This window comes from Sebastes fasciatus, chromosome 21 (genome assembly GCF_043250625.1).
Source record: "Sebastes fasciatus isolate fSebFas1 chromosome 21, fSebFas1.pri, whole genome shotgun sequence".
In the NCBI taxonomy this organism is placed as follows: Eukaryota; Metazoa; Chordata; class Actinopteri; order Perciformes; family Sebastidae; genus Sebastes; species Sebastes fasciatus.
Window position 1 is genome coordinate 15,204,839 of NC_133815.1, and position 23,663 is coordinate 15,228,501.

At 39.4% G+C, this 23,663-nt stretch overlaps 2 protein-coding genes across 3 annotated transcripts; both read left to right on the top strand.

Annotated features, from left to right (window-relative positions):
• The first annotated feature begins 691 nt into the window (after window positions 1-691).
• gpr141 (G protein-coupled receptor 141) lies at window positions 692-3,189 on the top strand. The gene is made up of 2 exons (XM_074621238.1): window positions 692-884; window positions 1,507-3,189. Exon 2 carries the CDS (start codon window positions 1,507-1,509, stop codon window positions 2,461-2,463), a length of 957 nt encoding a protein of 318 aa, XP_074477339.1. The 5' UTR covers window positions 692-884; the 3' UTR covers window positions 2,464-3,189.
• A 178-nt stretch (window positions 3,190-3,367) lies between these two features.
• On the top strand, window positions 3,368-16,552 carry hnf4g (hepatocyte nuclear factor 4, gamma). Of its 2 annotated transcripts, none has more exons than XM_074621236.1 (11): window positions 3,368-3,589; window positions 9,047-9,215; window positions 9,488-9,582; window positions 10,276-10,382; window positions 10,482-10,631; window positions 11,040-11,127; window positions 12,044-12,196; window positions 13,173-13,222; window positions 13,386-13,572; window positions 14,636-14,755; window positions 15,227-16,552. In XM_074621236.1, the coding sequence occupies exons 1-11, from the start codon at window positions 3,559-3,561 to the stop codon at window positions 15,346-15,348; spliced, it is 1,272 nt and encodes a 423-aa protein (XP_074477337.1). In that variant the 5' UTR covers window positions 3,368-3,558; the 3' UTR covers window positions 15,349-16,552. The 2 variants fall into 2 exon arrangements, with proteins under 2 accessions (XP_074477337.1, XP_074477336.1); XM_074621235.1 differs by lacking the exon at window positions 3,368-3,589 and adding an exon at window positions 7,325-7,639.
• Window positions 16,553-23,663: the final 7,111 nt, after the last annotated feature.

Below are 23,663 nucleotides of genomic sequence, written 5' to 3' on the forward strand. Positions count from 1 at the left end.
TTTTTCGACATCTTATCCTATGACAGTTTTTATGCTATATATATATGCATACATGGTGTACATACTAATTGAGATCCAAACGACTCACATAACAAGAGATATAACATAGTTAAATGAACCTGGTTATAAGGGTAAAAAGCTTAACTTCTCATTTGGATTTCAAACTAAAATGCAGAATAAGCTTTAGTTGTTGGCACCTAATAGTGTTCTGCATTTCTTTTCTTTTTTGGGAGGAAGCATTTGTTTCTAAACCACAGGCAGATGTGCTTCATTATGCTGTTTAGTTCTGGTAATATTATGGCATGGATTTAAAAAGTAATCTGTAATGGCAAGCCTAAAAACATACTCTATGTACCTGCAATCATGCACCAAACTACCTCTTTCCTCTATTCCCCTAATCAACAGTTCTATAAGGCATAGTACTCTATGTACACATCACCATCTAATGGTTTGTATCTAAGTGGATATTGCAGATACAAAATAACAGGCACATATAAAAGGTTGACCAGAAGGAGGAAGCAGCAAGACAGCCCTGTGGTTGTGCATACATGTGGGTGCAATCACCTCCTGTTTCTGATACACACACACATGCAAAACTGTAGGGGTTGTTTATGGCAACACAGTCACACACACATAAAGTACATTTTCAAAACCTTAACTTCCTCATAAATTGGCACACACACACGCACAGAAGCACATGCATCCAAGCAGAAACACAGACACACACACAGACGTTGTTTTCTCAGACATAGTGCTTTTCCCACGCTCGCAAACACATTGCGAAAACGTAACTATTGCTTGCTGCTTGGTGGAGATAATGTGATTTAATGCCTTATTTTCACACACAAGAGCACTCGGCAGGCAGTTCGTCTTAGAACCAAAAGGTACGTAAGTCTGTTTTTTTTTTTTTAGTGTAATGTTCGATACACTATTGCGATTGAACAATATCTTTGTGTCTAATCCTCATGATATTTAAATGCTTATAATTTCAGTTTTAGTTGGTTTTTAGTCCTGTGTACTGTTAAACTGATAATATATTGTAACTTGAAACATGTCAGACAGTGGTTAATATCTTAATTTGGATTATGTGTTCAAACATGAGCAACATATAGTATTAGTAAAATATGTAATGATAATCTAAGTGTAATATAATCCGTTGAGTCATAAATAAATTCAATCAGCAAGTTTTTATTGACATGTATTTTCTCTTTTTCTGTCTTTTCTTTATTTGTATTACTCCTTTTCTGTTCTGTTGTAACAGTCAAGTCAAGTCAACTTTACTTATATAGCCCAATATCACAAATTTGCCTCATGGGGCTTCTGTACAGCATACAACTATTCTTACACCCTCAATTCAGATGAGGAAAAACTCCCTCCGAAAAAACTTCAACAGGGAGAAAAATGGAAATACACTACTGAACCCTTTCCCTGATGTATTCCTCCATCACTATACTCTTGTATCTGATGTGCCCCCTCTCTCTTCTTCCCTTTCTTTCTCTATTTAAGATGACTTCTACGGTAACCCAAAGTGCACAATCCACGGCCATAAGCTCCACGATGACCACAAGCTCCTTACTTACAACCTCAAAGTCGCCGCTTGATAATAATGAGTACCACACAGTCCTCCTGGCCATCTACTCTGTGGTTCTGCTCATCGGTACCATTACCCTGAGCCTGATGATGCACATCATGAGGTCCAGCCTGGCATCCATCACCTCCATCGCCGTACTCAACCTCATCTTCACCCACTTCGTCTTCCTTCTCACTGTGCCCTTCAGGATTTACTATTACGCGACTAACGACTGGAACCTGGGCCTGGGTTGGTGTAAAGTGGTCAGCGGCATGATTCACATCCACATGTACATGTCTTTTATCTTCTACGTGATCATCCTCATCACACGCCTGATGACGTTCTACAACAAAGCAGAGGGGGTTGCCTCCTTCCAGAGGATTCACGCACTTCTCGTCAGCGCCGTGGTGTGGATGGTGGTGCTTGTCGTGGTCCCTTGCATAATCCATTTTTCCTACGGCGAAAAGGGTGAGGATCAGCACTCGGACAACCACAGTGCCAAAAATGGGACACGTTGCTTCAAGTTTGGCAACAACATAGAGTCAACCGCCAAGGTGTTTAACTACATCATAAGCACAGTCATCATAGTGGTGGCCATCGTGCTGACGGCCCTCCATGCCAATGTTCTAAGGGATTTATACAGGAAGCACCACCAGGGATGCACCTCTCAGCAAGACTTTGGGGCTCAGCTGAAGAGTCTGTGCTTTGCTCTCATCATGGTTGTCAGCTTCATTCCTTACCACATGTTCCGGCTAAGGTACTTAGAAGACATCTCCCATCTGGAGAATGTCAATGAGGTGTTTCTGAGTTTGACCACTTTTAACTGTGTGGACATGCTCACCTTCTTGGGGAGGAGAACCTGCTACCGGTGCTTCCCAGACAAGGCTCCTTGACAACTGTTGTTAGGGGGTGTGTCAGGGGGTCAAGATTACACGTTACTTTACTGTTCTTTATTGCTTTATTAAAGTTTATAAGAAATATTGCATTTACAAAAATAATCTTTAGGCTACTCAATGGTTACTTACTAACCTATTTGGAGCTGTTGTCATTACCATTTTCTGTCAGATTTGCCATGCTTTTTTCTTTTTTTTAAAATCCTACCACTGTTGTGTCATTCACTTTTTTTTTTTTTATGTGACTTATTGAACTGTGTTTATGTTTTTTCAAATTATATGTGATAGTTGAAAGTGCAGAGAGACACAAATCATGGGGCGGGAGAGAGGTATGACATGCAACAAAGGTTATGTGGTATGTGTCTTAACTTGTAGGCTACCAGGGCACCCCTTAAACTGTGTTTCTACTGATGAAAATATCGAAATAAGGCATGACTGGAAACTGTTGTTTGCTTATGACTCAAAATGAATGATCTCTTGCCATCTACTGGTCTTTGTATATACTACACATGCTTCAAGCTTATGTATTATTATTATTATTATTATTATTATTATTATTATTATTATTATATAGTATGCCATTGGTCTTTGGGTTCCCTCATATTTCATCCCAAATGTGACCTCATGTGTAAAGCATGTGAGTGGAAATGAAAACTAAATATATTTCACCGTATTCGGTAACCCCTGTGTACATAGCTGGAGTGGAATAAATGTCTAAAATTGTTACTTCTTTACCATTATTTTGTGAAACATTACCTCAAACCTCTGTGATCTCTTACCTTCTGCCCTCTGCTGACACACACACACACACATGCACACCCCCCCTCCCTGGTGATCCTTTCCTTTTGGTTTTTATGGCTCTGGGTTACTGTTTAACATCCCCACCCTACTTTGAGTTTGTTTAGTAAATCGATCTAATGACAGGGCTATGGTGGCGCCATCCAATGTGTCGCTCCATGAATTATAGGCCGCTCAGCTCTCCAACCTTCCCTTTTAATGTTGTCGTACACCTTTGCCTATTTTCAGTGTCACTTAGACTAATGTCGCACTGACGGGCTGCTCACTTTACCCGAGTACAACGGTACACCTGGATAAATGCACATCCCAGACGGAAACAGAAACACAGGTAAGTCAAAGTCCTCCTGTGAAGTATACTGTCATTGAAATGCAAACTATCAACATTGGCTGTAAGAGTACTGAGAAATGCTGTTGCTTTTTTGGAGGAAGTGAAGCTAATCTTTCACGGTTTCTCAAGGAAGTTTGGTAACATGTTCCGTTAAATCACGTGGTTTGTATTTTCGCGGTAATGGTGGTAGTTACTATCCGTTATGTGTCATGTAAGAAAAGTTGGTATATGCTTTTGAATTGTAGAATATATACAGTAGGTGGTTGTTCAAGTCTGCTAGATTCCTTTGTGGGGTTTTGTCCAGTGTATTTAATGGGATAGTGTTCTCGCCTCTCTGTTCGCAGACAGCATTTTGTGAAAACAGATAAGATATAGACTCACTTTGTCACGCATGCTGTGCTGTAAAGATCATGTGATAACCCATTTCACCTGCACAAGGACGTCATCTGTAACAGAGCGTTACAGAGCAACAGGTTGCTACTGTAAGCAGGAAGATGGTAATACAGTCGCATTGTGTTTTTCTCTTATGATGCCCCACCAAAGGGATACTACCACTGAAAGTAAACAGAAATAATTTGGTATCTAATAAAGTAATGCACATATATTTCTAAAATATTCTTAATTATTTTTTTTTTTTATACTGTAATTTACTGTAATTGGAAATTGACATTCCCATCTCCAATTGTTTGACAAAACTTTCAGCCAAAACATTGGATATGCTCGGGGCCACATGGTTGCATTGGTGGTGTTTTGTTGAGAGTTGTAGATTGATTTTTGAAGCTGTAGTGTGTGTATTGTATTGGCCTGCTTAAAACTGTGCATGTGATTGTGTTCACCCTGTGTATACTGCTTACAGGCTAAAGACACACAGGCTTTACTTCAGCTGGAGAAATCATTCGTCAAAAACAAAAAATGATTTCTATTTTTAAGGGTGAATGTTATTGACCAAACTAGCCTTCAAACTTTGATAATGATAATGACAGGAAGAAGAATGTGACAATCATTAAACACCGTTGGGGACTATGGGTTTATAGGAAAGATCTTGCATGTAACCTTTAAAATCTAAGGAAACCGTCTGCTGTTAAGTGTCGTAGAAGTGTTGTTGACTATAGAGTGATTCTTTAATTCACATGTTTCTATTCCTTTGCACAAATCCAATATCATAGCAGTGGTTGAACTAAAAAATATATTCTACTTTAGGCCTACCGTGTATTTTCTTTTTACTATCGCCCGGGTATCAGGAAGTAGTGGTTTACTATAGTCGGTTGGGTGGCTGATCATCATCTGCGACTATTAAAACCTCTAATCTAAATAGAGGCAACAGGGTTATGGCCGGTTCACACAGAGATAGCCTCTTGGCACTGGGTTTTATGGCTTCAAAGAGCTATTGGTTGCTAGGCGGATGCAATGTTTCTCAGTGACGTCCTGCTTGGTTTTCAACTAAGGATGTCATAATAGCTGTTAATATTAAAACTCTTTCTGTTTTTACCTACATTCCCAGGTAAAATTTAAAAACCAGTAAGCTTCTATGTTTTTTTTTGTCAGTAGATATGATGGAGTACAAGGGGCTGGAGATCCCTACCTATATGTTGATTGTTGACCTTACTGTGTTGCAGTTCACACAAAAGCATGGCTGAATATGTTTTCAGTATGTCAGTGTGGTGAGCAAACTTAACATTAACTGTAACATGAGCTGTCTTTATAAAAGCTGATCAGCTTCAATGTTTGTGATATTGTCACTTGATAAATAAATCAAGAGGAGGGTATGATTTGTCACGTATTCAAAATGTAGAAAAATAAAGATCAAAGGCACTCATCATTACACTAATAAAGACTTGAATTCCTAGGCTTGTTGTCCTTGCACTTAACAGTGGAGGGTGAGGCTAAAAGAGCCGTATAAAGCGCTTAACCTGTTCACTGATAGCTATGAAGTAAAATGATTTTCACTTTTCGATGAATACTGGATTTTATCTGTTTTGTCCTCAAAGCCTCAATGGACCTTGCTTTCTTTTTGTATGTTAAACCCAACTATATCACATGACAGCCTCTTAGAAAACCATCCACTTACATGCAGTATATACTATAAACTTTACCCCTTTTTCTTCATACATGCAAGCCAGGTTTATACTTTCTATTTAGTTCCATTTATCTGTTGTGACGATGAACTGAATCCAGCACACTTGCGCTAGAGTGCTCTGTACCAGTCTTTTTGTGTGTTAGGTGATTGTGAAAGTGATTAGAAAGAGTAAATTCTTCTTCACTCTCCACAAACCTGATGAGTCAGGAGCTCACTGACCTCTCTGCCTGGTTAAAATGTAATCTCTCTCTCTCTCTCTCTCTCTCTCTCTCTCTCTCTAGTCTCTGTCACTCAACCACTTTATTTCAGCCTAGTATATTAACTAAGATGTCTGTTATTACCCTGTGACCCAATACTAATTGCTTTTTCTCTTCATGTCCAGTAAATAATCTGTGAGAATGTGCATTCTGATATACTGAGCCAACAGTGACAATATATTACCCCCATGCCTGCTCATATACTGTCGCTGCTTTGCTAAACCGGCCCACTCATTACTAATGTAGGGCATCAAATCTCCCATAACGACACCTCTTATCATTTACAGCTATCTCTAACACAAAGCCCCAATCTGATTACCTTTAAGCCACACAATAAGATTTAGTGCAATGAAACTGCCAATGTAAAATGGGTGGGTTGGGACATTTTAACTGGTTTATGGCAGTAGAGTACAGTTTACAGCATTCCTGCCCTGTAAGAGGAGGCAGCTCACTGATAACTGTTTACCTTGGGTTTTTGATTTCCACTTTTGGCGTCCCCCTGCCACTCTTCAACATGAATTTCTCAGGAAATTTGATCTGTTTTTAAAATAAGAGAGCTAAATGAAGTGTGAGAACTATACAGTAGTGTTAATATTACATGCTGCTCCTCAGGTTGTATTCAATTTAACTTTTACACAGCAGACTGGCTCATCATTCTTACTGTAAAGGAAAAGAGCAAAGACACTATAAGTGTATCATCCTGTCTGAAAATTCGAATTCATCCAGTACAAATGTTAATAATTACTGATTTGAAGTCACAAACAATGACAGCGAAACTGCAATAAACCCAGGTTCTAAAACAACGAATTATTTAAAAATGACTCACTGGGTAATTCAAATATTCCTTTAACTATAAATACAAGTAAAAACACTGATGTTTCAACTAGAGTATGGTCAGTGAGTTTAATGTCATTTGAGATATAAAGTCATATCTAATATTTGAAGTATATGGCCGGTTAATTAAGAAATAAAGTTTTATGAACTTTTTATGAATGAGGCTTGGATGTAAACCAAATGAGTGTGGAAGTTATCAGCGTTTTCCACTTTGCTTTGAGTCTTTATAGATTGTATCTGCTGAGGTGGTGGTGCTATTACTCCACTATTGATTAGATTAGGAAGCCTGGCAAGGACACACACACACACACACATCCATAAATGTATGTGCCTGTAGGAACAAACACACACATAGCTCAGCACCATGCACATACAGTTAAGTGCAAGCTGTCCTCCAAAATCTGATGAAATCGGTTTTATGGTAAAAAAAAAAAAGGGCGGAGGGGGAGAAGGGAAATATCTCCTTCACCACTATCTATCCATCCTTGTGATAAGTGTGAGAGAGAAGGACAGATAAGTAATGTGCAATAAGGTGAGAAGTCTTAGGCCACAGCTCCTCCCCTCTCCTTGCTCCTGGCCCAATCGGATGGGATTATAGATCTTGTTATGCCAGGGATCTCCCATGTCATGGCTGTAAGAATTAGATGAAGCAGAGACCAGCAGGTAGGGAAAAGGAGAAAGAGAGAGTGAACTGGGAAGAGAAGCAAAGAGAGGAAGAAGAACACGTGAGGAAGACCAAGTTTGAGACAGGAATGAAGTATTCTCCTGCTCCTCAGAGTGAATCTCTGTTAGAAATGGATGTAGCAAACTATTGTGAAGGCCTGGATCCCTCATATAGCACCCTGGGCTTTGAGAATGCAGAGGTGCTCTGTGGAGGAGGAGGTAAGTACATGTAACCAGCTACACACACACTAAACAACAAACAAGGCATGCACATACAAACAGGAATTGAAGCACAAAACACCTGATTTTTTAGCACGCATGTTAAATTGGACATGCTCACATACAGTATGACAGTGTGCAGATAGCACACTCCATCTTTATAAGCACTGATATGGAGATACATAGACTCATAAGCAGCTCACACACAAATTTCCCATTATAAAATGGCTTAATATGGACAGAAAAATATCGGTAGCCTCTTGTTTAACATGATGCATCTTGTAAGGAGGGTTTGGGATGGGTCTTCTGGGTGAGGAGGTAGACTAATAGAACTACGGTGTTAGTTTGTAAGACTGGAACTTCATTGATGAAGTGAAGTGAGACCAGCTGAAGGCAAGTGAGTTGCTATTTGCAGAAAAAAAGGAAATCAGTACGGGTTTTAACATATCCAGCTAAATTAAGCAATGGGGGAAGTCTTGACACTTTAATGTTGGCCAACAGTGCGTGCATCTAGCCGTCTGTTAACACTGATTGGGGGAAATTCATTCCACTTGCCCTATTGCTTGTATATGGGTATGTCAGTGGAAATCTGTGGTCGTGATGGAAAGAGAAGGGCTGGGTCGGGGTTGTAAAAAGCATGAAATCAGAATGTTGATAAAAGTATTCAGGCAGGAATTGCAGGCATGTGTCATAAAGATGTTTTATTGAGGAGCAAACAGGCATCTCAGAGATAGACTGATGTGTGAACAGAAAGTTCGTCGAACGTTGACTCATCTCGCCTTGACTCTGCGTGGTGTGAAACTGAGAAAGATGTGTGTGTGTGTGTGGGGGGGGGATGTGTTGATGCGTTTACCTGCACATGCTATGATGTTCTATTTGGTAGGCTTTGACTGAGCGATAAATATGCAGACAATGATGACGATTATGGTTTTGATTATGGTGACGACGCTGCTACTGCTGATAATAATAATGACTATGATGATCATGACAATGCTGATGATAATGAGGAGATGACGGCAAACATAAAGACATCAACAGTAATGTTTGAAATGCCTGGCCGTTTATTCTTTTTCCCTGATTTATGTTTAGTTTGATGAACGAATCAAACATAACACAAATGTCTCTGCAGTTATAGAAACCCAAACAAACCTCTGCAGTTACACTGCGGAGTATACACAGAATACATTTACGAGAGTAGTGAGATGCTAATTCTACACATAGTGGCTTCAATTAGATGAAATAGTGCAGTGGACAGCCAGTACTGTGGTCCCATTATTAGAACTATTCCTGGATGTGTACTGCAATACTTTGACTCTGTTTTATAGCATATTTGTGTCAACGCGTACAAATGTATAAGGATGTGTCCGTGTATTTACCTGTGTGAGGGTTTTTGTGTGTGTGTTTCAGACAGCATGCCGACAGAGCCGAGCCTGCCGGTCGGTCCGGACGGGATCAGCAGTAACTGTGCCATCTGTGGAGACAAAGCCACAGGGAAACACTACGGAGCCTCCAGCTGTGACGGCTGTAAAGGCTTCTTCAGACGCTCCATACGCAAGAACCACGTCTACACCTGCAGGTAGCAAAAACATACAGTGTGAGCACACACACATAAAAACACAGCTTAAAATCATGCCACATGTACGTATTATACAAAATTATAACAGTATGAACGTGCATAAGTTTATAAACATGCTTTTGTGATCATAAATAGAACTCTTAAACTATTGATTACTTACTTTTCAGCCCAGTCATCATGACATGTCATATCATATTAAATTACAATACACTGTATCATCATTTCTTGCTCTGTAAAAGTTACTTATATCATTGTATGCTCATCGTATGCAGGTTCAGCAGACAGTGCATTGTGGATAAAGATAAGAGGAACCAGTGTCGTTTCTGCAGACTCAACAAATGCTTCAGGGCTGGCATGAAGAAAGAAGGTAGGGAAACCTCCATCCTGCTCTCTGGTCAAGAGAGAAAGTATTACCATAACTCCACTTAAAGTTTACATGTAAAGAGAGACACAAAATAGAGAATTTTTTGGATACCTTGTTAGCTTTTGTATAAATAATGCCTGATTTTTATTGTTAGTGGTATAGATGTAGTTTATTTTTCATCTTTTCACTTTCCAAAGCATTGACTTAAAAGTAGTTGCACTTAAGGAGAGGCAATACATGTCTTCAGAGAATCTGAAAGCTGCTTCAAGATGGTTGAAATTGGCTCAGCCATAAAATAGGTGATTACTTAGTGTGCGTGCGTGTTTGTGTGTGTATTTATGAGGGGTATAACCTTGGCAAGGAGTAGTTTTATGACACCTAATCATGTGTTATTCAAACATGTTGTTCTGGATTGCAACTGGTTAACGTTTGACTCCTCTTGCTGATGCCAGCCTGTATGACTATTTTCCTAAATATGAACTGCCCTATAGCGGCCGCTGTCATCGTCAACTCTTAAAACTGATAAATACCAACTAAAGCAAATTCTTGCAAACTGTAAACTGTATTCCAGTTTGAAAGCTATAGATGATTTTTATAATAAGGAAAGTAAAGAAGATGCTGTCTCTTCCTTGTTCCTTTTTTATTGCTCTTTCTGTTTCACAGACACAGTAACTTTAGCCGTCTGTTACCTTTCAGCTGTACAGAACGAGAGAGATCGGATCAGCTCCCGAAGAACTATCCCTGACAGCCAAGACTTGCCACCCATTACTATTTTGGCCCAGGCTGAATCACTCTCCCAACAGGTGAAAATCCCCTTTTATGATATTTTCATTAGGCAGCACATCATGCGCATGATTAAATTACTTGCACAAGGAATCTAATGGTTGTCTGTCTCCCTAAAGATCACTGCTCCAGTTGGAATAGCCGACATAACGGAGCAGAAGTCAGCCACTGTCGGAGACGTGTGCGATTCAATGAGACAACAGTTATTGGTGCTGGTGGAATGGGCCAAATACATCCCTGCATTTGGAGAACTGCCACTGGATGACCAGGTAACAGGACTCTGAGGCATGATGGGTCAACTTCGATTATCTCGCAGGAATTAAATCATCCTTGTGCACATTTTAATCCTAAATTTAAACTAATATCTAAGTACTTTAGTTGAGCAACATTCTGTCTTTTTATATATTGGTCATGTTTAGCTTGTGTGAGTGTGTCTGCTGCTCTAACAACTGGCTTATTCTGTCAAAACTCTTTAATCAACCAAATGCACTGTGAGATGAAAGAATATTAAAATAAATAATTAAGTGTTATACTATAATACAAAGACTACTAAATATAGTGTACTGCACTACAAGTATGTAATGAGTAATGAGTCTGTGATGTGTGGAAGGGCAAAAGGGGAGGCATTGTTGCATTGTTTGTGTTCTTTGTTTAACTGTGCGTGTGTTTGTTTCCAGGTCAGTTTGCTCAGGGCTCACGCAGGTGAACACCTTTTGCTCGGGGTCGCCAAAAGGTCAATGCCGTTCAAGGGCTTCCTGCTTTTAGGTATGAACTCACCAGTGAAATGGCGTCTTATTTATAGATGGTGCAATCAGCACCGAAGTGTGAAGACTGATCAAATGGGTAACACTTTACAATACGGTTACATACAAATGTAAAAGTTGCTACTAATGAACGATCGAGAAACAAATAGGAACGACCTGGTGATTAATGAATTGTTCTAGTAAATCATGATGAACAGCCAATGTTTGAGTCGTAACATCAGACTATCATGAAGTAATGAGGGACTACTTAGCGACTACTCAGTATGATGTACCACTTTACCTGAGGGGGCACACAAAGGTTTAGTAATGATTAAGTATTTGTTAATTAATGAGTCGTTGCTAGTTTGTGCTGCTCAGTGACTCATTCAGTGAGGAAGTATGAAGAAACATTGACCTAATCATCACCTAATGTTTCATTAATATAGTATTTCCCAGTCTGTTCTCTAGTAATCAACTTTATAGCCTTGAGTCATAGTTATTCATAACTACTAATCAACGATTCATTAATTATCAAGTTGTTCCTCACTCCTGCCTTAGTAACTACTAACATTTGTGTATACTGTATTGTAAAGTGTCACCGATCAAATGTTGTGTTTGCTGCGAATGATTAACTAAAGGTTTCTATTTCTTTGTGACTTCAAAAGTGTCTCTTGTAAACTGCATTACTCATTGCCTAGACATGTACCAACATCATACTGTAGGCAGGTCTGTCAACTGCAGACACTCAGACACACACATTGTGCATTGCTATATGTCTTAGGACTGAAACCGTTAAATAGGGTTGACAAAAGTCAACTTTTCTTTCTCTCATGGCTGAACTTATTCTCCACACAAGCACACAACAGCACTCTACCCCATACACACACACAACCACATACCTCAACCCTGGTACTAACCGATACTCACTGTGTCTGCAGGTAACGGCTATGTGATCCACAGGAACAGTCCTGAACAAGAGATGTACAAGGTAGCCAATCGAGTGCTGGATGAGCTGGTCCAGCCCTTCCAGGATATTCAAATAGACGAAAACGAGTATGCAGCGCTCAAGGCTATTGTCTTCTTTGACCCAGGTAATTAAATTTTTTTAATGTTTAGTAGTTTTAGCTATCAGGAGATTTGTGAGGTTCAGTTAATAACAAATGCTAGGAACTGGCTTATTCTTCCTGGGGATGAGTGGTTACCCTGTTTTTCCAGTTCACCCTTGCTTCTCTATTCAGAGACAGTCTGTATATCTAATGTAATTTGCTGTCTGTTTGTTACAGTAAGTGAAATGGAATATTGCTTTAGGTCACAGAAACTATTGGGCAACAGTAGGACCCCAAAGGGGTTTGTATTGTGTAATGGCGCACAAATTTATCATTATTTAAAAAACATATTAATTAAGGATACATTTAATTTAAATAAATTATATAAATGTCTTGTTTCCAAATAGGTAATGCATTCACATTACAAAAAAAAAATAGAGTATATAATGTTCTTGTGTATAATGCAATTATTCAATAATATGTAATTTAGCTTTGGAAATAACTTGAACATGCATGCCAATTATTTGAATTTGAATTGAAAAAAGACAGCAAAAACAAGGAACAATAAATAAAAAGGTGGAAAAAAGAAACAATATTGTGAATAGTAAATTACTGAAAATGGCAAAATAAATAGTTTTAATGATATCTTGTCCAATACCCATTGCCATTTTTGTCCAGATCCTTTTTTTTCCAACCAATCCCATCCATCTGGTTACATCCCAATCCCACCATCCTTTTTTTTTTTTTTTTATCTCTCCTTGGCCTATAGTGTGACCACAATCCCTGCCCCCATCTTGTGTTACCTGTCCTCCCTTTCTCTCCCCTTCACTAAATCCCCTCATTTTACCTTCATGCCCCAGTTTGACCATAATCATTCCATCAATTCCACTCATATCCTCAATTACATCCCTGATCTTTCTGGGGTTTTTTCTCACCCTCCTGTCCTTCAATCCCTTCCTCCATCTCTCCCCCCACCCCTCAATCCATCCCCTACTTCCATGCTTTGCCTCCCAATCTGCAGATGCAAAGTCTTTGCGGGACCCATCAAAGATCAAGGCCATTCGTCTGCAGGTAGGTGGAGCATTTGACTCTTGTAGCTTTGTGCAGTTCTATTCTAGTATGCTCTATTATAATTTCCAATAATTACAATGCAGTAAATAATATAATTTACATGAACAAGGGAAGTTTGCTTACACTGATGGAGACTTGGCCTTGTGTGTGTGTGTGTGCGCAGGTCCAGATGAGTCTGGAAGACTACATTAATGACCGTCAGTATGACTCCAGGGGTCGGTTCGGAGAGCTGTTACTCCTGCTGCCCACCCTGCAGAGCATCACCTGGCAGATGATCGAACAGCTCCAGTTCATTAAGCTCTGTGGCCTGGCCAAGATAGACAACCTGCTGCATGAGATGCTGCTGGGAGGTGAGACGCGGCCCCATGTCTGTGCTTGTAAACCTGCAGAAAGAAAAATAGCGTGACCTTCAGCAAGACCACCAAACGCTCCGGTAGAGCTATTCAGTGATGAATGTGTGGAACTGGACAAGCATGAAGTAAAATACAAAAAAGTATACTTACTCAGCAAAGTTTTCCTGGATATAAACAATGGGTAAAAAGTTCGGGATTGTGCAGAGCATGGTATAACTTTGTATAATCCACATATATATTAGGCAAAGCCAAAATAGGCAACGGGCTACATGAGATGCCGCTGGGTGACATCTGCAAACACATCGCAATGTGTGTGAATAAGGGAGTCTGTAGTTAAAGGCAGAAAGCATCAAACATATTCTAAGCAGGGCCATGACAGACAACTCATGCCCAAGATGAGGCGTGGAAATAAAGTACTAAGTCATCTCCAAAAATGTCTTCCATTTTTCTCCACACATGCTAAAAACAACTCCAGAATATGACAACCTGACTTAGAAGACCGCATACAGAAAGAGCTGTGTGTGTTTTATTTTTCAACATCCTGTAGGAATGTGGAGCTAACACAACAAAAAAAATGCTATTGAAATATTGTTATTATATTTAGTGATGTGTAAACAAATGTCCTTCTACATCTTATAAAATATAAAAAAATAGGGGTTATTTTAGCATGCTACAGAGCTGCTTACAGTGTTATGTTATGGAGGCCTCACTCAATTACTATATAAAACACGCACACATGTCAATACACTTTTGAAGGCAAAGACTGAAATAAGCTCTGCATAAATTTGGAAAAACTCGACTCACTCAATTAATTAAAAGCTCCAAAACAGAGATTTATTCTAGCACTTGTTGGAAAAAACTATGCAAAGTGAACCACCCATTGTTCTTTTTTGGTCTGATGAGGGCTTGTTAGGGAACATGTCACCATGTGCGAGAATAAATCTGTGTTTTAGAGCGTTTCATTAAGTGTGTGAGCCCTTAAATGTCACTTAAATAACACCATTTCTAGATGAGATGCAAAACTAACTGTATAACAAGAAACTTGGTGTTATGTGTCCAGGACTTACGTCAGAGTCCACGCACCTGCACCACCCAGCACACACCCAGCTGGCCCAGGACCCTTTGACCGGACACACACTGGTCATCAGCACCATGCCTGTCGCTCACACTCCACAGATCGGTAAGAACCACGACAACCGTGAGACATGCGCACAGTCGCAAAAACTGCATCTCTGACATAATACACAAGAAATATCAACACGACATTGATGTACAATTTATCTCTTTGCATGAAATGTTCCAAAAGCGTGTGCCAGATGTGTCTCCATTAACTTAGTTGAAACAAATAAAGAGTGAAATGTGGAATGAAAGCATAAAAATGTCACATTTACAAGAATTGATGATTTGTGGCCCTATTGTATGCTTTCATTTAAGAATAAAAAAATGCATTTGGCAATATTACACCACCTAATGGCGACACAAGATTGATGGGAACTGTGTCTACAAAGCAGCAGCTATAGATGCAACATTTCCCGTGAGCTACAATTGATACATTTTACTGACTTCATACATACAATATCACTTTTTTTTCTCACACAAAAACATTTAAATTTGCAAAAAAAATAAAAATAAAGTCTCTCTGTCTCTGCAGTCTCTCCAGACACTCCCATCCCATCACCTCCTCAGGGTCCTGCCCCAGAGAAGTTCAAACACTTTCCCCATCCTCTCTGTCCTCCAGCCAGCCCCTCGCCCTCCGCGCAGACAGATCTCTGACTTCTCCCTGCACTCTGTCAAAGAAGCTGACACTAGCACAGTTCTCTCGTCCCCTATTCATCATCCCCAGTCAAAAGATTATGAAAGCAATCCCTGCTCAGTGTCTGCGGTTAGACTTTACCCCCGTTCCTTCTCCCTGTGACTCCTGGTGGTGTTGCAACAATAACTAAGACGCAATTAAAGCTGCTGCGTGCAGCACTCTTAAACTTCAACGTGTCACTTTTAAATGCAGTGAACTAATGAAATGCCAAACGAGGGTTTAACAAAACATGCTGTGCATTTTTGTGGTCACCTAAACTAATATACAGATTTTTCAATGCAGTATCTCTGTTTTCATGTCAATAAGGCACATGCTCATAGACATGATGGCAATTCAAATGTAATGTAATATACATATGAATTGCATTGTTTGAAGTGTAGTTTCTATTTTATTTGTATTGACTATAATATCTCGCTTGATTCGGCACATATGTGCAAAAAATGCCCTCCGTCCTTATGGTTCTTTATGTGCAGTCTATCAGTTGTGTATATCAAATGGCAAGTCCTGATAATGTGTAAATGTACGAAATACGATCTAATCATAAATTGCAGAGGCACCATCATTGGAAAAATCATGGCTTACTGTCAACACATTACAGCTGTCCATTGAATATAAATTGAATGCTGTGTTTTGTTCATACTTTGGGACCTATTACACCTGTAAACTGGTTTAAGATCAGTTATTGTTTTCTAAAGAACTGCAGAGACATTGTTGCTGATTTTCAGGATTTCGATTTTTTACATTAAAACACATTATGAAGTTTAAATAGGAAGTAACTCATTTTACAGTTGAATTTGTGAAAACATATATTGAACACATATATTCTTAATAAACATGTATTCAGCAGCTGAACACACAATGTAATGGGGTACAATAGTTTGTGACCATCAACATGATTATAATAATAAAATGTATAAATACTTTATAAAGACCTCATGTTAAATGCAATAAGGGATGTGGATAAATTGTAGTATTTTTACTTACTGTAAATAACAAAATGTATGATAGGAAATATTTGGATCATCAAACTGTCTTTCTATATTCAATTTCTAGAATCAACCTCTCTGTATTTTTATTTTTTGTTTGTATTGATAATGTGTACATTTCTGAATTTATGCAGTATATTGATTAAAATGCAATTTTGTGTATTATATTTGAAATTAATTAATTGAATGTGGATTAATTGAAAATGCACAACATACAGTCAGAGAGATGTCTGGTATGGCACAGCAGCACCCTCTTGCTGACAAGAGAGGAAATACTCATTGTATTGACGCTGTTTGCATCGGTGCACCATGTGAAATGCATTCGTTCATTCATTTTTATATTTCTTTTTTTTATATATACAGTATATAGGGAAAAGTAAAGTGTGAGATGAAAAAAAAAAGAAATTCCTTTCCAATCAAACATGTATCTGTTACTATACAGCCGCAGCAAACTATTTCAATGGATACTGCTAAAAGAAAAAAAAAAAATGGAAATTGACATTTTTTCACATTGGATCCTGAAAGAAAAACAATATAGACAGACAGATGATGATACATTGACAGGATGTATTTCAATATGGTTTCTCCACATGCAGGAATACTGCAGTGTGTTTGTCCATTACTTCCGTCATGGAAGTCATCATGCTCCCCCACAGTTCCATTGGTTAGTGGTATACAGCGTGCATCCAAAGCTTTATTGGCAAGCTATTGAGACTGCACTGCTGGATGATGCTGCTCATCTAAAATCAAACTAGTTTCCCCCACCGTCCATCAGGGAAAACACGCTTTGAGACAAACCCTAAAGCCAGATTGTAAAGCAACGATTCCAGCTAGAAACTGAGCCGGGGGCCAACTGCACTTTTAAATCTGTTATTTTGTTTACCGCGCACAATCATTTTCTCTGGGTTTTGTGTGCATGTGTGAGCGTTTATGTGCAGTGGATGAGACCAGGGGATAAAGCTGAGAGCTCTTATTCTCTGTATATTGTTGTGTGACTCAGAGAAAACACTCAGGTTATTTATGGTAGAGGAGATGATGCTGTCTAGAATCAACATGGCCAAATCCTCCTATCAACTTCATAATGGACACGCTACCTGGCTTAGGTCAAAACAACACCACCCACAAGGGGAGGATGTGTGTATGCATATATACTGTATGTGTGCGTCTGCTCCTACCTGCAATTTATTTATAATCTGTGCGGATGCATGTGTGTACACTCTTGTGTGTGTGTGTGTTTTTGGGAAGTGTGTGTACCCAGGGAGCTTTAATCAAAGGCCTATAGTGAGGAGATGTGGGGGCCCTGTCTCTTTCTTTTCCCTCAGATAAAACTGTGTGTTAGCATGCCAGTCACATATCTCATCTGAGACGCACCGCTCTCCTCCCCACACCTCGCCGCTGCCCACACTGACAGCACGCTATTACACACCAGTATGACGCTCGCTCCACCTGAGGAGGGCGACGAGTGGGAGAAATACAGGGACGAAGAGATAGAGGGATGGAGGAGCAAAAGATGGACAGGAATATGATTTTGTTTTTTTGTCTTTTCTTACATAGTTGAATCTAAGTTTGACTTATTAATTAAGGCTATGAATTTAATAATGCTCCCATTTTCTACCCAGGCTAGGTGGTGATTATGCACTTTTCCCACACATTTGTTTTGAATTTTGAAATTGGTACAAAATATGTAAATGCTGATTGAATATTACAAAAAATCTGAACATATTAAGATGCTCTTATTTGTTATGAGACACTAAAGAATAATTTACTTTCAACTCACCTGCTACATGAAAATACACTGATCATGAAATGCATTCTCTTCCTAAAGTAAGTAATATAACTGAGTTATCAACATACTTTTGCATATATTTATTTTATTTTATTATAGAAACTGTTTAAAATTTGCAAAAAAATTTGACCTGTATTGAAGAAAGTTATGTCCCCTTCTCTGGTCATCTGTCCATCAAATACCTGATCCATCCACCCATCCCTCCATCCGTCCTTTTCCCATCATAACCACTAGATGGCAGTACATGTCTGTGGTTTTACAATATACAAATTGCCCTTTAATGGCTGTTATCAATGTACTTTGCCCTTCCTCTGTCATTCTATGTCAAAATAATAAAAAATGGGAAAAAATGCATGTAATTAAAAAACATATTTTATCATATTTTAATGCCATGCGTATCACTTTTTTAATTAGTTGCAGGATCTAAGATGGCACAGTATGTATCTGTCAATCATTGTATTTCAAATCGATTCAACTAAAGTGAGAAACATACTGACATATGTTTCATGTTTAAAAAATGATATGTAATATGGATATTAGCATCTGCAGTTTAACAAGCCTATTTAATATTTTACATTTAGATTTTTTTAAACAACAAAGAGGATTTTACTGTAATTGTGTGATGTGTAAATGAATGTGTTTCAGTATTTTGTAATTTAACTTTACATTGCTGTTTCCAAACTGTCTGAACAGATTTTGTCTCAAAAGTAGACATAAGAGATTGCAAAGTCACACACGTATGCTCCAGTCTGCACCATGCAGGGGAATATTGGCAAGTCTGAAATGAATGGCATGTGTCAGCGATCCCAGATTAGAGCCGGAGATTGCAGGCTATCATTCCTCACCAGTGCATTTACCCATAATTCCCCTCTGTCTCCAACATATCCGATGATTCCTCCTCTAGGAGACAAGGTGAGGCTGTACAAATCTCTGCCTCCAACTCTGGAATGAATTTAAAAACCTCTCCTGAGTGATTTTCTGTGTCTCCGTCCTGCGACGGTGTGTGTGTGTGTGTGTATGTGTTGCATGCATGTGTGGTTTCTGATTATACCACAGCATGGGTGAAGGGAAGGAAAATACAGTGACAGCTTCATTTCCAAAGCTGAGTTCACATAAATGAGGGATTAAAGCAAGCAAGAGGTTTAAGGCTCACCTCGGCCTTCAATGACAGCTTTCCCTCCTTAAAATCACTCTCTACTTCCTCTCTCTGTTTGTCTCTTTCTGTCTCACCCCTCCGTCTGTCTCCATCTTTATTTTTGTCTTACACTTTCTTCCTGTTTAGGTTATCTGTTTGATTCGCCTGCAGAGATAACACACACACACAGATACAAATTTAAAGAAACACATTTACTGTACTGTCGACTACACACACAGTGATTTACACAATTGCGGCAAGCTGGGCTGCGCTCTACATCATGATGATGGGAACCAGGTTAAGGCAATGAAACTAGGGGTTAGGGCCAGGCAAGGGTGTGTGTGTGTGTGTCTGTGCATGTGTGTGTGTGTGTGTGTGTGTGTTTGGGGTACATTAGGGAAATGAAAAGGGGTGGACCACTGATGGCTTCTGAGATGCAGACTTGTTAGAATAAAGGAATATAAAAAAGACAGGAGACAGAGGAGATGACAGGGTGGATGATAAGATGAGTAGTGCAGTAATGAAAACGGTCCTGTGTACCCCGAGATTACATGGGGAATGAGATTGGAGAGAGAGAGAGAGAAGGGGGAGAGAGAGAGAGGCTGAAGAGGGCGTACTGTAGAGGGGGAAATGGGTGAGCGGGTTGTATGAGAGGGAGTGAAAGGATGGAGAAAGATGATGAACCATGGTAAGAGTCAGCTGGAACAGACATGGTACAGGTGTGAAAGGGAAAAAATGGAGGAGAGGAAGAAGAGAAGAGAAGAGAAGAGAAGAGAAGAGAAGAGGTATTACAACTCAGGACGAAAGCCGCCCCACTCTGAATGATAAGTGTCTCACGCGATGCGGGTTATGGGAAGTTCACACAAACAAATGACTCCCATTTGCCAGAGGCGAGGGACACAATTGAGAAAGAAGGGGTGAGAGAATAAAGGAGGAGAAGAGGGGAGAAGAAGAAGGAGGAAGCGGACTAAATACTGGAGCCATGATTTCAGATAACTCCATCTGCATCGAGGAAATGCTTACCTTTTTACCCCCTCTAACGGTTTCACGGGTTTGCAGCGTAAACGAAATCACCTTCAATCCAAAGGATATTAGGGAACCCTGTAGTGAAGCGCAGTAAAAGTCTGTGCTTGGTTCCTTAAATTATAGGGCGCCTATGGACCTTGGTCAATAACACTAAATGTATTGCAAATTGTAGCATGTAGGTGGGCTATGTTTTGCACCATAAGAGGTGATATCAAATAGTAATAAGGGTGCATGAATACTGCCCTTATTTATACACTAAGCAGCATGGAATCAAAGCTGAGTGGATACCTCTCTTTGAAAATGCCTTCACTATAGTTGTTTTAAACCATGGGATATGCAGGCCAAAGAGTCTGCAGCTTTTCATTCTATTCAAACAAGCAGCTTTTCGTGTTAAAGGTGTGTTTTTCAGTTAAATTAGATGCTGAAGTGTTCGAATGACAACCTACTTACTCAAAAAGACCCCCTGCTTGAGAGCATTGAGTTGCAGCACCAATAGCTTCAGTGTGATTATAGGATTGGATACGCTGGCTGATGCAGGGGTCAACCCATGACCTTCAGTTTTAGGTCATGTATGTCTTTTTAGTAAAAGAACAACATACAGCCATGCTAGCAGCTCTGTGACATTGTACTTAGGCACAGTGGTGCTTTGAACTAAATGTTAATGTCAATGCTCACATGGTGATGTTTGTATAATGTTTACCATGTTCACCATCTCATTTGACTGTGTTAGCATGATAACATTTTGTTAATAGCACTACACACAATGTACAGCTGAGGTTGCTGGGAGTGCCATTAGTTTTGTAGGCATTTGGTTATTAACCAAAGTATTGGACAAACTGAAATTTGACCAGATAATAGCACCAGATGAGGGGAAACATGACGTTCCATATCAAATCAATCTATAGATGTCAAGAAATTTCATACAAAACTTCTTGGTGGCACTAGAGGAAAAATCAGGATCACCAAAGTCATTTTCTGGGAACCATGAATGTCTCTACAAAGTTTGGTGTCATGTCAATCCATTTGGTAGATGTTGAGTTGTTGAGATGATAAGGGAAAACTTTGACCTGCTGGTAGCACTAGAGGAAAAGCTAGGGGATTACCAAAGTCATTGTGATTCATCCTCTGGGCACCATGAATATCTGTACCACATTTCTTGACAATCTATCCAGTAGTTATCAACACATGTGGCTAAAAAGATGTCAACCTCAAGGTGGCACTCATGGATAAGTCAGGGAATAGCCAAAGTCAGTGGCATTCATCTTCTGAGAAACATGAATGTCTGTACAAAATTTCATAGCAATCCACCCAATGGTTGTTGAAATATTTCAGTCTGGACCAAAGTGGTATCCCAACCAAGCAACCAACATGCCGTCCATAGAGCCATGCCACTAGCATAGCTGAAAATATGGTAATCTATGTGGAAACAAAACAGAAAATTCAGCCTACCTTGCACTGAGCTGTGAGCAAAGAGTATGTGTGCCAGGTGGTAGTCCTGCAGATAACAAAAAGAAAATGATACAGTATGATGATGTGCAAAAGATGTTTCCAGCTGGCAAAACCGTGCTTCATATCTGAAAAATCTACTCTATCTAAAAACATCATCCTCAAATCTTGGTGTTTGTTTTCAGCCTCGAAGAATGAAGCAGGAAGGGCCCTTTTGACCATTTTCAAGTTCAGCAATCAGGGAGAAATCCATCACAGAAGAGGCAGAGATGGCAATTTCCCCAGTGACAGTCACATCAATAGTCCATAATGCGATAATGCAGTCACAAGACATGTTGTGTCTTGAGTAATTGGTGACCCTCACTTTTTTCTCAACTGGAAAAGCTTCCTTGCTCTTTCCATTTACAACGCTCCCTCCACCCAACTCACCAGCTGGATGCAAAAAAGTTCAAGCACATTGTCTGGGGGTTTTCAGAAGGCATGCTGGGGAAATGAAAGAAGTTGCAAACAGAATTAGAAATAATTGAAATAACTTTCTTAATTTAAAGTTTTCCTACCAAACACCATTACAAAATATTGATTAAAATATATGAATATATAAAAACGCACAGGATTGTCCGCTTCAGCGGATTTGGCACCTGGTCACAACTGTCAGTGCGAATCAGTGCATTGCTGAGTAAATATTAATCATGGAACACATAAAAAGATCTAAATGCACCTGAAGAAGATCAGTAGAATTAGACAATAGACACTTTTATCTCCAGTTCTCAAGACCGTTGGGTCTCCATTTTGAATTTCATCATCAGAAACAAACCAAGTGTAAATAATTTGCCTTTCACAGCAGAGGCAAGGCCTTTCATTTCCAAAACAGCTCCGGATATAATTATTTTACCCCGAAATTAGAACTGAGCTCACTTTAAAAGGTACAAAGGAATTCACTGTTAGCGTGTAATTAATTTTATATTACTATTTACCTTTACGTCAGTTAATTATGATCTCTATAGACGTGTGCGCTACACACACAGACACACACTACCTTCGCTATGTACACAGAGACAGTGGTGGTATGAAAAAGTGTGAATTTTACACACATGACTTCCTGTCCTAATCAAGGGCTTTCTCAACTCCTATCTGAAAGACACACATGACTGACTCCTTCAGCGGGATACCTACGCACCGTGGATGTGTGTGATGAGACAGTGAGTGTATGTGTGTATGCGCGCTTGCAGAAGCTCACCAGCCCAGCAGTGGAGTGGTAAAGGATATTAGGCCGCAATTGCGAAAAGATTGCAAAATGTGACATCCTTAATAGAGAAAGATTACTGTGTGCAACATCACTTTGATTTGAGCCGCATACATTTTCCTCACACAGACAGGCTTCTGGACAGCTCTGCACTCTGAGCTCTCCAGAATGGGCGCTTTAGCCTTTGTGTGTGCAAATGCAAATGTATGTTAACATGGATGCATATCGATCTGGAGGCAAGAGAGTGAGACACAAAATGTCCATTTTGACGATCATTTTTGACGGATGCATTTGACAGGTACAGCTATCAGGTTTCTTTTTTTTTTTTAGAGATTTACTCAAATGATTAGTTGGTCAGAAAAGAAAATTTGAAACTGTCCAACACAACATGTAAAACTGTAAAAAAGAAACTGCATCCTCCTGTACTCCTAATGGCATTTGCAAGATTTCACCGCGCCCGGAGGAAAACAACCAATCAGAGCCAACTAGTCTGTCAATCACTGCTCATGAAACTCACAAACTCCAATCTAACGGTCAAACTAGGCAGCGCTGCTAAAATATTAATCTATATTCTGTTACTTTAATGCCACTTTCTTTCCTCAAATACTTTCAGAAATACATTTTAGTGTCCTGTTTAGCTGTAAAATGTGTGA

Coding starts and splice junctions, on each gene's coding strand:
- gpr141 (XM_074621238.1), top strand. CDS start 1,507: ATGACTTCTACGGTAACCCAAAGTGCACAATCCACGGCCATAAGCTCC.
- hnf4g (XM_074621235.1), top strand. CDS start 7,402: ATGAAGCAGAGACCAGCAGGTAGGGAAAAGGAGAAAGAGAGAGTGAAC. Junction 7,640..9,046: donor GGTGCTCTGTGGAGGAGGAG/GTAAGTACATGT, acceptor TGTGTGTTTCAG/ACAGCATGCCGACAGAGCCG. Junction 14,756..15,226: donor CGCTCACACTCCACAGATCG/GTAAGAACCACG, acceptor CTGTCTCTGCAG/TCTCTCCAGACACTCCCATC.